At 38.5% G+C, this 14,741-nt stretch overlaps 1 protein-coding gene across 2 annotated transcripts in view; it reads left to right on the forward strand.

The window, feature by feature from the left end:
* The window catches only part of LOC131460833 (guanine nucleotide-binding protein G(s) subunit alpha-like), a 31,362-nt gene that overhangs the window by 4,160 nt on the left and 12,461 nt on the right, over window positions 1-14,741 (forward strand). The window contains exons 3-5 of one of the 2 annotated variants that reach the window (XM_058631657.1): window positions 3,228-3,282; window positions 3,751-3,870; window positions 9,366-9,484. In XM_058631657.1, the coding sequence (XP_058487640.1) occupies window positions 3,228-3,282; window positions 3,751-3,870; window positions 9,366-9,484 (294 nt within the window). The remainder of the gene's footprint in view (window positions 1-3,227; window positions 3,283-3,750; window positions 3,871-9,365; window positions 9,485-14,741) is intronic. The other variant, XM_058631658.1, reaches the window with a different exon arrangement.

Here is a 14,741-nt window from a genome sequence, read left to right on the forward strand (position 1 = left end):
CAAACTCTCGTATAAAGCAGTTTTGAGTGGTCATTAAGACTAGCACAGCGCTACATAAATGCACACCATTTACCAATTGCTATATCTGTCCAAAAATTTGCAATTTGATATTGTCACCCGATTGTTCGGCCTTGATATCAATGTAATGTGTAAACACCATGCAAACACACCATGAGTTATGAACCCAGAATTCGTTTGAGTGTTAAACCTCGGATTTGTGCTTCTCTGTTTAACAAGTGTGTTAAAAATAACTGGTTTTCTACAACTTTTTTTTTACAACCTTCATTTTACTGACACTATTATATTTTGTGTCATAATTAAGTACTGACACTATTATCATGAGCAATTGACTAATTTGAACATTTTAATTATGCTTTTTATGACACGTTGGCCAGCCCTCACCTCATGGCATGTTCAGTTCACGTAACGCAGACACAACATAGAGCACATAAACAATTGAGGTGCTTATGAAACATCAATGTGGTGGTGCACTGAGAAAATACATATTCTAGGAAAAATGCCTGTTGTGATGCAGACAATAACCAGGAACAAGAGTGAAGTTAGTGAGGAAGTGTAGTGTCAACTGTGCAGGACATTGTCAAAAATGACAAGGAACTAAGTCTTCAAGACATAATATCAACAAACAACATGACTTTTTTAGAAGATATTAGGAAATAATGCAGTATAATTGGTCAAATTATACCTCAGGTATAATAAAAGAATGTATATTTATTATTGAGTTTATTATATTTTTTAGTTATTTCCAAGAAATAATTTATTATTTAGTTATTTCCAAGAAAAACGTATGTGGTTTTATCTTCTCACATTGTAGTTGCAGTTTTTTTCCACTATGCTAATATCATATTGACTAGGATATTGCACAACTTAATTGAATTTCCATTCTTTCTTCTTTTTTCTTTTTTTACTAACAAAAGGAGATGGTTATTTATTTATTTTTTAAGTCTTTTCTCTGGAAAATGATTATTTTAGGTGTCATGTTCACAAAGCAGAGGTTGATAACTAATTTGAAATATTTATTTTAGGTCTGTGGAAATGTTTTCCCCCCTATTTTTGTGATTATCCTATACATAATCAAACTGATTACTCATAAGAAAACCAGTATATATTTTTTCATTGGCATTCAAAGAAGGACCTTTGTCATTGTTCTACTACCACAAATGGTCCAGTGAAGAAACACAAGTGAAAAGTATCCATATTTTTGTAATGTTTTAGACTAAATACTCCTAGTCGGATGACGCAAGAGCAAAACGCTTTATCTGTTGCAGGTTTTCATGGAAACATGGCTCCGGGTGTTTTGGAGCCACCCTGTCTTGTGAATTTCCTAAAACTCAATCCCACGTTGATGCAATGGAAACAAATGTGACATTTTTTTTATTCTGCATCATCTGTTTCCTAGAAAGGGGTTTTGGAGTAGAAGCAGCATCACCATCATGCACTTATTTTTGGGTCATGTTGAACAGATGCTCCTCACAGACATAGACACTCTGGTGGGATGACAAATCCACAGTTGGCTGCTGCTCCTGGTCACGTTTAGCCTCTGGCGTGTGTTTGCTCCCTGTGGGCTCTGGTGGGGGGGTTTACCTTGTTGGCTTTTTCCCTGTGGAAAAGGTGCAGTGAAGGTGCTGGGGGGAGAGAAGGTGCTGATTTGTGATGAAATGTTTCAAGTCAAGCTTCCATTTGATATTTACTGTGTTATAAATTTAAAACAAGGTGGAGCATTACATGGGATACCATTTTTAAAAAAAAAAACAAAAAAAAAAAAAACAAACGAGGAAGTGTTTCCAGTATGCAAATATAAATTTTTAATTGGCATCGACCAATCACCAATCAGCAATTTCGTAACTATTCATTGTCTTTATTCATTCTTTACTTGTGAGAAATGCTTTCCATTGCCAAACAGGAAGTTAGCCAAAAATCTTTGTTTAAATGCTTTAATTGGAAGTGATGTCTTGAACCAGTTTTAAAGCCTTCGTCCATATAATAAATTATCATTCTTTAAATTCTGAATATCCTCTGAAAGCACCAGAAGTCACAAGTCCATGTCAGAGGTGGATGCTTTTCACTTTGTCAGTATCATCCGATAAAAAAGTTAGTTGAAGACATTCACTAACACAGAGGGGAGTTCATTCAAATAGCACATTTATTTAACGTTGTCCTCTGCAACATCCTTAGTCAAGGTTTGATTTTCAGCAGAGTCACTGTAGTCAGAAAAGATTCATTATACATTTTTTAATTTTTAAAATCCCCTTGCCAAACATGGGTGTTATGGCTTTGATTTCTGTCTCTTATTGCCTGAACAGGATTTACATGTACATGTATGCCGCTGCTGTGCCCAGTAACCCGTTGCTCTGAAATACACTGAGATGTCCCACGCAGAAATCACACTCCCTGATTGTGTAAACAGCTGTGAGGTTTGTTTCATTTGTGGGACGTCCGTATCAGATCTGAGTTTCAATAGTCAAACTTGTCTTTTGTCGAGGAGCGAACGTGCACATTCTCTGCTCCGCTTTTTGAAAGACGTCACGCGTGCGACTGAGCTGCTGGTATCAGTGAAGCCCACAGTTTGCATGAACTCAACGGCATGTGGTGTCGTGATGCTGAAATTCGGTCGGCAAACGCTCAAAATACAGATAATAATATCGTCACGTTGGCTAATATTTGAAGTCTGCTTTGTAAACTGAAATCAAACACAGGAACACCGACACTCTGCTGTTTCTCTGGTGCAGAAATATTTTTTTGACACATTTAGACGACTTCTGTTGTTCTCATTCGGCATCGGTGAGTGCGCACAATATTAAGGACTTGCACCTGGTTTGCAAAAAAAAAGGTATCCGTGCATCTGGAACAGCCATAATACTGATGTCTGATACAGTCTAGCTGCAGGCTGACGACGAGAACCTCGAGAAGTTTGCTTTACGTCGCACATTCCTGCTTAACCTACTGGCACTAAAACAGAACAAACAGCGCATGTCTTAGCCATTGTTTTGGAATAGTTTGTGTTTTTTTTAATCCCGTTCCTATAGTTTGTTAGGAAAACCCAAGATACAGAACAGCTGCATTGTCCGTATTTGATTTTACAGCGGATATACAGTATTTCTGCTTTTTTTTTCTCCCTCCTGTTTCCCCTTGGAGACATATTTTGGAAATAAACTCATTTTGACTTGACTTGATTTTAACTAATGCTTTTGTGTTTCTCCTCTTCACAGGGAGAAAAAACAGAAAATCCGTGATATTAAAAACAACATTAAAGAAGCTATAGAGGTAAGAACAGTTTGACCCATTTTCACTGATAAAGTCTCATGTTTGCAATTAAATGGGTTTTATTTTTCTTCCTAAAATGGTGGCAGCAGTAATGAAATGATCTGTTGATTTCCCCGCTCTATTTGATACAATAGAACACAATAGAATAAAGCTGATTTGCCCCAGATGTTTGTAAGTGTATCCATGTCATAATTCATTAATTATCTATGAAATCTCTGAAGATAAAAGTCATAGTGAGTTAGTGGTGTTGACAGGCAATAAAAGGATTGGTGAACAACTGACAGCCGTTTCTTCAGACTAGTTTTAAAATATTGAACGAGTAATTGAAAGTAATGAACCCTCAGTTGTCTTAATATCACAGTAAACAGAATGAAGCGTCAGTGTCAAAAGTGTAAACCGATTCAACGTTCACCTCGTCGTGCGGTGTTATTTGTTGTAATATTTACCTCTTCCCTCCTCTTCATGCAGACGATTGTGACCGCCATGAGTATGCTCACACCGCCATGTCAGTTAGCCTGTCCTGCAAACAAATCCAGAATTGAGTACGTCCTCAACCAAGTCAACCTGAAGGATTTTGAGTTTCCCTCGGTAAGTAGCATTTTATTTACTTACCGACTTCTACAGCACTTTGTTTTCACTTCTTTCAGTTGGACTAAAACAGACAGCTTTAGTCCAACATCACCTGCAGGGTCATTGAAGGTCTTAGAATAATAATGTAAAGGTGTTTAACCCAGTCTCACTGGGGCAGCTGTAGTTTCTTCACAGGTTTTCTTTTCTATTTTTTTTACATTTTTTTTTAACCCTTTACCACCTAAGCCTCAAAATGTCCGTCTGGATTTTTTGCTTATTTTAACCATACAAAAATGATCCGACTAAGTGCTTTTGCCCATTTTCAGTTATTTACAATTCACTGCATGTTAAAACAGTGTATTAACAATTTAAAATGAAGAAAGCCAAAAAGTTTTATGTATAAAAAAATGCAGTTATACACGAACACCAGATTTTGCGTGTTCAATTTGAAATTTGAACCGTATAAAACAAATTGAATATAACATTTGTTTGAGTCTTTGTCTTAATGTCCAAAAACGATTGATTCACCGGCTTCCTGCGACAGCACGAGTGAAATTACCTTAATAAACACATATTGGTTTTGACTTGCAACCTCTCAGCTTTCACAAACCGTTGGATCACAGAATCGCAGTATTGCAAAGTGCGCTTGTGCAAACGTGTCGTCTGCGATACGCTCTGTGTTAAAGGGTGTTAATAAAATGTAGCTGAAACTCTTAGCACAGAGTACATGGGTGCTTTTGTTTTCCACAATTTTAGATATTTTATCAGCAGATAATCGGCTGAAACATGAAAAATCCTTGTAGAACTGGACCGTGCAGGTGCAGGTGTGCTGTAGGTGGTTGAGGTGGCCCACATGGAAGCATTTATTCATCTGCCTGTGTGTTTGTGCCGTGGTTCCGCAGGTTTCCTCCCACTTGGAAGGTTCTCAATTGAATGAGGCTCTCACCTGAGAGATCCCCGGTGCCAATTAACACTGATTATCTGTAATAACACTAACTGTGTCCAGAGGGACCTGTCTTGCAGAAACACAGAGACTCATAGGGATCCCCCCCCGAGCCGCTGTCTTCCCCCCAGTGGCCCGTTTAGCTGCCACTGCAGGTCCCACTGCTAGACCAGATATTCATTTACTAATCTACTTATGTCTTTTGGCTTTAAAAGTGATGCCACAGAGAGGCTGATCTAAGAAAGGATCCACATATTACCCTATTTCTGACTGTTGGTCCGTTAGGTTAGGGTTACAGGACTTGGTTTCATGAGAAGAATCTGCAGATGAGTTGTTGATGTGATCGTTGATCAATATTGAACCAGGTCGTGTGAAGTTAATAGTTTTTAAGGGAAATCGGCAGAGTAACGAGAGCCAGATTTGAAATAAACTAAAAATGCAAATAAAACACGTCACAGGGTGGAATAAAGGAGCTAGATGAATATGTACCGCTATTACGTCACTGACGTTTTTCACGTCAAGATGAAAAGGTTTCCATAATTATTGCGATAGGATATCAGATAGTTTTGGTCATGTTTGCGTGAGAAACCAGTTAATTGTGGTTGAAAACATCTAAATAGAACAAAGAGCATCTTGTGTAGCAAATAAAAGAAAAAGTCATATAAAAAAAAAATGTGTAATATGTTATTTAATATCTAATGTGGGACATGTGACGCAGAGAAAAAAAGAAAGAACCTCCTCTCTGTTTTTTTCCAGCGTGATCGCCTTCGCTCTTCTCACTGGCCTTTTTTCACCGTCAGTGCCGGCTTGTGTGTAGCGGCTGAGTTTCCAGTGAAGAGAGTGTGTGTGTGTGTATTTGTGTGTAAGCAAAAGGAAGTCTCCTGATATCGCCTCTGTTACGTCATGGCAAATTTATTATGCGGGCCTGTCTAAAGCTGACCCTTCCCTCAGGCCGTCATTCACGAGACTCTTGGGCTGAGAACCTGCAGGGTCTCGATGGAAGAGGAAGAGTAGACCATGAAGGACCCGCACTTGGATTTAGAGTTTAGGATTTTAACCCTAACCCGCGGACGGTTCAAAGCAATTTTTAATTAAAGGTGGTGTGTCAGTGTAAATGAAGTAGCAGAGCTAGATAGTTTGGCTTTGTGTGTATCAATTCCTCTTGTAGAAATGAATGGTTGTTTAGGAAAGTGAAGCGTGTAGAGAAAAAATCTGACTCCTCCACCATCTCCTCCTCCTCCTCCTCCTCGCCTGGCCTTAGGGCCCACTGGAAACCAGTTAAACTGGTTGATTCTGCCTTCAGCAGAGGAGGAAGAGAGAGACAGAACTAGCGGGAAGCCTGGATTGAGTCTCCATAATCTCTTCGAGTTTACGGTCTAAGCGATTATCATACTAGTTATTACTCAACAAAAATCATTTCCTCCTCCTATATTTATAATAAAAATAGGCCATTCCCTTTGCATGAATCACGCTCACCTGTCTCTAGCTTCCTCGCCCCACCCGCTGTCTTTTCAAATAGGAAGACTTGTTTTCTTGAGTGGGGAAAACAAATGTAGAATTTTAATTTTCGTGACTAACAACGGAGGAATTCATTTCTGAGGCAGTCGGTGTCTCAACTACGTGTACTGTAGTTTCTATGCTTTCAGCTTATTGTCATGAATGTGCAGGACATTTAGAAAATAAAAAAAATCGTTTCCTAAACAATGCGTTACTGATATATTATTATTATTAATATTATTATTATTACTCATTTTTTCAGTATCAACTCAAAATGTTGCTGTTAAATAACCATTGAAGTGAGTGTGGGCTGCAGGTAGAGGATACAATTAAATTTGGCCAAAACATATATTTATATTTATATTTATATTTATATCAATAATTCCTAAACCAACCAAAGTCATGATTTCCTTTAAAGACAGAGAACAGTTAAATATGTTTCTGTATAATTTGAAGCTGGCGGGTTAAACTGTAGTTTTCCACTCCAGTGTTAATACACTATATCATTTTTATTTTATTTAGAATGTATTGATTTTTCACATGTTCCACAGCCTTGATCTGTAAAGTGACACATTTTCTATTTAAGCCTTTTTATTAATCTTTCTGGGATACTGGGTTTTTATCATGTATCAACTACAATCAACTACTGCTAATGTTAGAGGTGTCGTGTCGTGGCTTCTGTTTTTGTCACTTGTAACTGTGAATGAACTTTTGATAAAGAAAAGAGAAACCAGTGGAAAACCTTTATTATTTTTGGGAATGATTCCTGATACTGTCATTATACAACAAAATGACAAGCAAGTCTTTAACGCTGCTAATTTCATGACCTTTGATTTGTGGATTGGTAAGTCAGAAAATCTATTTAAAGTCGTGCGTGAAATATTTACCAGTTTCATTCCAGATACATGTATTTATTTTTTTAAGCCCCTGAAGCTCATGGCGGCCCCCGCAAAAAGAAAAACACTGCAGTATATTCCATTTCCTGTAAAATGTATATAAAATCAAACATTTGCTGTCGATTTTAGAAAGATTAATCAATGAATTGTTTCTGTGTTCAATTTAAACAGCTCTGACAGAATTGCTGTGAATCCTTTTCTACTGTTTCCCGCAGGTCTCTGGTTCCTCAGGTTATCTGCAGTTTTGTGTATTTTTTCATTTTCAACGGTACTGGATATTGTTCTGTTGTGCTGCAGACCATAACATTAGCCCTAAAATGTGTTCACGTGTGATTTTGAACAGAAAGTGGCAGGAAAATCTCCCAACTCGATTTCCCGAATTTCTGACGACAGGTTTCTCGCACACTGTTGTTGGAAAGTTACAGATTTATGCATTTGATAAATAAATTATGTCAAACCATGTGGCTATCAGTGCTAACTCTTTTATGATATTAAATTGGATTTTATCTTCTATTTAAAAGTTTAAAACACTGGCTGAACTTTATGTGTACTTCCCCCCCGAGTCTGTAAATTAAGCCAGGAACTTATTCTGATGAGAATGAGACCAATGTTTTTCACTAGAAGCATCAACTTGCATGTTATGGTATCTCACACAAAACACGAGGAGAGGAACATTTCTATTGCTCTTTACTGGCATGTCGTGTTGTGGTGAAGGACAAGCGGTAATTTTACTTTTACACATGATGAAAGTGTCTCATTACTGACTGTCCTGGTTAAATCCTGTATTTCCACAGTTTCAACCCCCCCTCATAATGGCTTAATTCTGCGCGACTGAGTGGAGTGTGTGATCGACTGGAGATTGTAATAAAGAGATAGGCCCCCGTGCAGTGACGGCCAAGCCTTGTGTCAGTACAAGGCTCTCAGTTTCTTCATGAACTTGGTGAACTGTTGCGTTTCCTGCCTCTGTCAGAGCCCGCTCATCTGCTGCTGCTGCTGCTGCTGCTGCTGCTGCTGCTGCTTCTCTCCGAGGCAAATTTAAACTCCAAAAAATTCTTGGGAATATCACATCCCACCTTTCATCTGACTTGTCGTATATGACAAGAATTATGGTCATAAGCCACCAACACATGTTTGATTGTTGGTCTATCTGCTGCAGGCACTTTTGATTTCACTTCTTTCTCTCTTTTTTTGATGTAAGTAATCTAAATAGAGGGAAATAGGAGTGGTGTCCTTCATCCGAAAACGTGCTCTGTCAAGCAATACTATCAGACCTCACAGAGGAAGCGTTTGTGTGTATACAGCAGCAAAGCTGGGGCGTTTGGATTTGAACGACTTGTTTTTTGAGCGGTACAGTTTACCTCTGAAGCTGTTCATGGGTGCTTCGGTCTGTTTTCAGTCATACTCCAATCTGTTGGCAGCCGCCCGGCTTTTTGCTAGCACAATGTGTCTGGTGCTATTATCTGTCTAAAACAAATCACTCACTGTGTGCAGCATGGGAATGTCGGTGGGCGACACAGCTACACAGAGATACACAGAAAGAGTCATTTGGAGCTGAAAGGCTTCAGCTGCATTTTGTTGAGCTAATTTGTTCGTAGTTAAACGTTATGTACTACAGTTTTAACCCTTCGTGCTCATGCAGTATGGATCACCCTTGGTAAATTGCTGTATATGGACATCCTGGGGGGGTGTTTATAGGTCACATCTTCCGCTTTACAATATGTGTTTTTTTTGTCTTCGTATGTGTTGTTGAGTCAAAGTTCTGGTTCAGAACTTTGGTTCATAATAGTTAGCAATAATTGCTAGCAATAATTGTGCAGAAGTTACAAAATACACCGCTTGTTTAACATTTTTGTTCATAAAAACAAGCCAGCCGTTTTTTCCAAATTTCACAAATTCCCCCAAAAAAATATTGTACTTAAAAAATTAGAATTTCATCAGATTGCCTATATGATCTGTGTTCTAAGGTTTAAATGATCAGAATAGTTACTGATTTAGTTTCTGTCGTCTTTGGAAAGCCTTGGAAGACAGTAAAAGATAAATTGTAAGATAGCGTCCAAATTTTTAGGACAGCACATGCAGACTCACAGCTGCTATTTCTGGTAAACATTCCTGTTTTACTCACACAGCCACTCCACTCTTCTTCTACCTTATTCTGTCATATTGCATCTTTATTTCAGAGTCCTTCTGTCTCTTTCCAGGAGTTTTATGACCATACAAAGAGCCTCTGGCAGGACGATGGTGTGCAGGCCTGCTGGGAAAGGTCCAATGAATATCAGCTCATCGACTGTGCACAGTAGTAAGTTTCACCCCTTATGCATGTTCACCTGTAAAAGTTACTTGTCTCACCAAAACATGTTTCCCCGTTTCTCACTTTGGCTTTTTTTAGTTCACATGCACAGCAAAGCATTCAGCGTGCACTCGGTCAGGTGTTAGGGTGTTTTGCCATGTGGTTTATGTGAGCGCAAGGTGTGACGGTTCACGAGGTGACAGTGAACGCTACCCAGATGAGAAGTTCTAATGACCGGACCTCAGCAGTATCTGTTTCTATTTAGACTACATCAATACTTTTACTTTTTTCCTCCCGATAACGGCTTTTTCAAACACAAACGACCTACGTCCAGACGAGTGTTTCAGCTCCGTGTCGTGGGTAATGTGCATTCATAATAACACATGGAAAAACATACAGGTACACTGGGCACGTATGTACCAGTGTAAACAGGAAGCTTATTCTCCTCTCTGCAGTCGTTTGCTGACTTTCAGAAAGTACGCCTTACAAAAACAACAATGGTAAAAGCCAGAGTCAGAAATTCTGCTCAACACTCAGGACAAGGTGAAGCTGTAATTAAGTGTTAACGCAAACATCGTTTATATTGTAGTAAATAGTCAGTTTAATCAAACTGTTTTCAGTTGATGATTAATTCATATAACTTTGGTGATCCCTTGACTTTTTAGTCCAGCGCCATTTTCGAAACTTCAAATTGTCCAATCCCTCTTCTTCTTCTTCTTGTTTAGTGCATGTTAGCGTCTTGACACACTATACGCTGATGTTAGCGTTTGTGAATACAGCCTCTCGGAGCCTCTTCCACGGCTGTAGACTCTTTAATAATGGCCGTCTGTGTCACAGAGGAAGAATCAGGCTGTGGCTACTCAGATGATCAGGATCAAGTTGTTATTGATGTTTTTTGATTATCACCAGAATTATCCTTTAAAATGTAGTGCTGCTGTTTTATGTATTGTTATATATTATCTACATTGTTTTTTTTATATATAGAATTGTATATTAAGCAAAAGGAAAGGTGGTAATTCTATTTTTCTTTCTTTCTTTCTTTCTTTCTTTCTCTCTATCTTCTCAATTCTTCCTTTGTTTTTGTCTTTTCTCTGCGTTTTATCTCAGTCAGGCCTGCCTCTGTTAAAAGGCATGCAGTGGTCACATGAAGTCGGGCTCTCCGAGTGTAGAGGCTTGCTCATTGTCCTCCGTGTGCCTGTGTGTGTGTGTGTGTGTGTGTGTGTGTACTTGTGTTTGGACCTTTTCTGGCGTGAACACTGGTCTTGTCAGGACCGGTTGTCCTCCCCCTAATGAGGCAGAACCTCATCTCTCATTTCTAGGATGCGAGTTAGGGATTATGCTTTGTTTCAGATGACCATTTGAATGGAAGTCAATGAGAGTCCTTAAAAGGATAGCTGTGCAACCTGTGTGTGTGTGTGCGTGCGTGTGCGTGTGTGTGTGTGTGTGTGCTTGTGCCTCAACATACATGTGTAAAGTTGTCTGTTTTTGTTGGTTTGTGTTGGAAGAAGTATTCTGTATCTCTACGTACAGTATTTACATTATGAGAGTGCTTATTCATTATTAACATTATTATTTATTGCTGGTTCAGACAGATTTATTAACTTTATCCTGCAACTGATGCAATTTTTTCTTTTTACATGGCAAAGAGAAGCAAACTCTTTCAGAAGATGAAAGACTGAGGCGATAGATTTACTATTAGAATTGTTTTTTTTACAGATATTTTCCTGCTCGATCAATGACGTCGTTATTTTTCCAGCTTTCTTCTGAAAGTTAGGATTTTCCTTACATTACAATCACAAGATAAATATGGATGGGGGGGGTGAAATACAGGTGAGTAATTTAAATGAGAATTTGTATATTGGGGCTTTCACTCTCCTATGGACACGCACACTGACAGCTGCAGACAACACAAACGTGGAGTTATTCTCGATTATACTATTTTCTAGTCTTCATGGAGAACATGTTCATAGTTGGTGCCCATGTAGGGTACTTGTGCTGTCGCAACGAATTGGATGGTGCACAGACATCTGCACAGAGCCTTGTACAGTATATATACCCTCCGATGACAAAGTATACGTCACTCTTTAGCCATTTAGACCATTAGCAGAAAGTATCACAAAGTCACTCTAAGGATGTGTGACTGCTTACAACAATAAAAATGAAACCACTGGAATAAGCATAGACAATAAATGATGTGCGTGTATAGTAATATCTTCAATTTGAAAACTATAAAATGAACAAAAGTAGAATATTTTACACGAATATTAGTGGGGTTGAAAGGTAAAGTAGCAAACACAAGAATAGCCACATTTAAAGCTGAAGTGAATAATCAACGACTATTTTGATAATCGATTAATCGGTTTGAAGCTTTTTTCATGATTAAAACAAGATTTCTAATTGTTTAAGCTTCTTAAATGTGAATATTTTCTTAATTTCTTTGCTCTGGATAACAAAGAAATCATTAAAAGTGAATCATTTTGGTTTGTGGACAAAACATGACATTTGAGAACATCATTTCTAGGTTTGACGAACACCGATCAACATTTTTTAAGGTTTAATGATATTTTATGGACCAAATTCGACCGATTAATCGATTATCAAAATAATCATTAGTTGCAGCTCTAGCCACATTATTCACCTTTTAAATAGGTGCAAAAGAGCTGAGAAAATATAAGCAGCATGCTTTGATAATACACTAAAACTCTGATGATACAGATGATACATTCAAATTTCAGTTTGTCAGGAATAACAAAAAATCTTTCCTTAATAATAAACGTTTTCCATTATTAAAATTGTTGTTGATTAAATAAAAGTGACTCATTGTTGACACACTCATCTTAAATAGCAGTAACGCGTGTCCTCATAAGTTACATTGCATGACCCCAGGTGTTTATTTCTCGCCGTGAGTGACGTGCACTGCATTTCTGGAGCAAAGTGAAAATGTCTGTAAGATGATCTTGAGACAAACAAATGTGATTGTGGACGCACGCACGCTAACAGACAGACAGGCGCACAGAGAACGGACAGAGGCGACAAATTGAAATAGAGGGCTTCCCTGCATTGCGGGACCTCTTCTCTCCTCTCACACCCAGCAGCCCTAGTGTTATGGATCAGATGCTGGGCTGGGTGGCCAGACCGGAAGTGCTCCCCTCCCCCCTCTGTGTGCTTATGTAAACGGAGAAGCAGAGAAAGAGAGAGGGGAGAGCTATTTTAAACCCAGGCAGGCTGCAGAAGGAGAAAGAATGAGAGAGTGTTAGGAGGGAGGCAACTTCAGCATTATTGATGAAGGGTGTTAACATTAAATGAAAATGTCCACCCTTGATCAGTGCGGGAAAAATCCCAACCTCTCCCTTTTTTTTAAGACGCTAATAATTTCACTCGATTGGTTTTGTGATTAGTAAACTGATACGGTAGAGATGCTCTGTTGTTTCTGTACGTGAAGAAAGTCACAGAGGCTTCCCCGAGCGTCTTTTTGCACCGTCATACTCCTGCATGGTGTGTTGTTTTACTTCTTGACCCCTTTCATGGTTTTTGTTTGCGAGGACATTGTTGACCTTGATTACACGTGAATGTGCCAACTTGAGTTTGTGTTTGGATAGGCTGCTGTAGGCACTTCACATACTGGACTTAATCTGTCTGTGGCTGCACCCATTTTATTATGTTTCTGCTTCTGAAATGCAATTTTAAAGATGAAAAACAATCTCTGTCCACTGTCATGTTTAGCGCTGCATTCAGAGTGTTCTCCATCCATCTTAACGCACCTGAAAATGCACATGCCATGACCATTTATGTACACTGGGCATGCACATGCCGGTGTAAACAGGAAAGAGATGTCTACTTGCAGTTGTATGCATTAGGAAACAGCAATGGTGAAAAGAAAAGCCACTATTTTTTTATTTATTTGGCCACTGAGTTATCAAAAATCAACCTGGGACTTTTCAAACTGAAAGAAAGCCAGCAGCTCCAAACATTCCCATTGATCCAAGTGAAGGATTATAAAAAGACAGTGTTGATTAATTAATCGGATTCAAATAGAAATTACAACGTGAAACAATGCAATAAGGGAATTACAAATGTATCCTATTTTGATTGTTCTATGTGCTTTGAAAATTAAAAACGGCAACATTGTGTTATTTATGAATGCGCAATTAAAGCTTGATATCAATTAACAATCACAAAATGTGTGAAATAAAAATCACAGTCAAACCATTCAGCCCCATATATTTTATTACTCCCTTAACATTTCAGAGGTAAAATAAAATGATTGTGTAAGAGGACGTCTTTATTTCTGTTGTTTCAAATATTTGCACGTTCCCCACGATATAAAAGTGACAAAGGGATTTTTCCCCAAAATACTGAAATGCTCCTTTAATTGAGAAGCAGATAGGCATCCGTGAGTGGAACGTGAAATAAAACAAAAAAAAATTAAAATAACTGCAAACACGTGGCCCCAGAGGAAGATGTGAAAAGTGCAGCGAGTCATGAGACATTGCTGACTGATTACAGACAGTTATGTTATGAAATGGTATGAAAGAGGACAATTCTCCCACATCGTGTCCTTTTCACCTCTTGACTGTCCAGTGATGTGTTTTTAGAAAATGACAGTGTGTATTAGCTATTAATTAGCTTTTAGCAGCAATTACAAATTAACAGCATGTTATGATTGTGTCGCGATTATGTGATTAAGTGGTTTAAGCCTGCCCCACACTATAATACTATAATAAAAGGACAATTGGCCAGATTTCAGTCGTGATCTGGCCCTTCCGACAATCGTGGGCGCCTTCCGATTTTAAGCTGATTTGAACAGATTATCTGGCCAAATGATCCTGTAGTGTGAGGGATTAACAGAAGTATGCAAACATGTTTGATATTCACGCCTGCGAACCGCGGATTCAGCGACATGTGGGAAATGGATGTTGCATACTTTTGTTTAGAACCGTCACTCGTACAAGCCAAGTTGTTTCCATCTTCTCCGCCATGACTACATCCAGTTTTTTTCCCCCATTTCTCAGCATAAAATTAAGGACGGGAATCGCTATGGATCAGAATGCCTGTATTGGGTATCAGACAGATATGAATGCAGAATCCAATACAGTCCAAAAATCCTATATATAGCATGCTTCTCTATGCACAGACTGTAAAAATGTAAATAACTATCAGCAAAAGCATTTCAGCTGAGTCATGTTTGGGCTGTTTATTTCTTCTTTTTGGGAGAACAAGATTTCTTACACAGCTGGAGAATTGTGTCTTTGAAATGACTTGGCAT

The sequence above is a fragment of the Solea solea genome, chromosome 6 (assembly GCF_958295425.1).
Source record: "Solea solea chromosome 6, fSolSol10.1, whole genome shotgun sequence".
In the NCBI taxonomy this organism is placed as follows: domain Eukaryota; kingdom Metazoa; phylum Chordata; class Actinopteri; order Pleuronectiformes; family Soleidae; genus Solea; species Solea solea.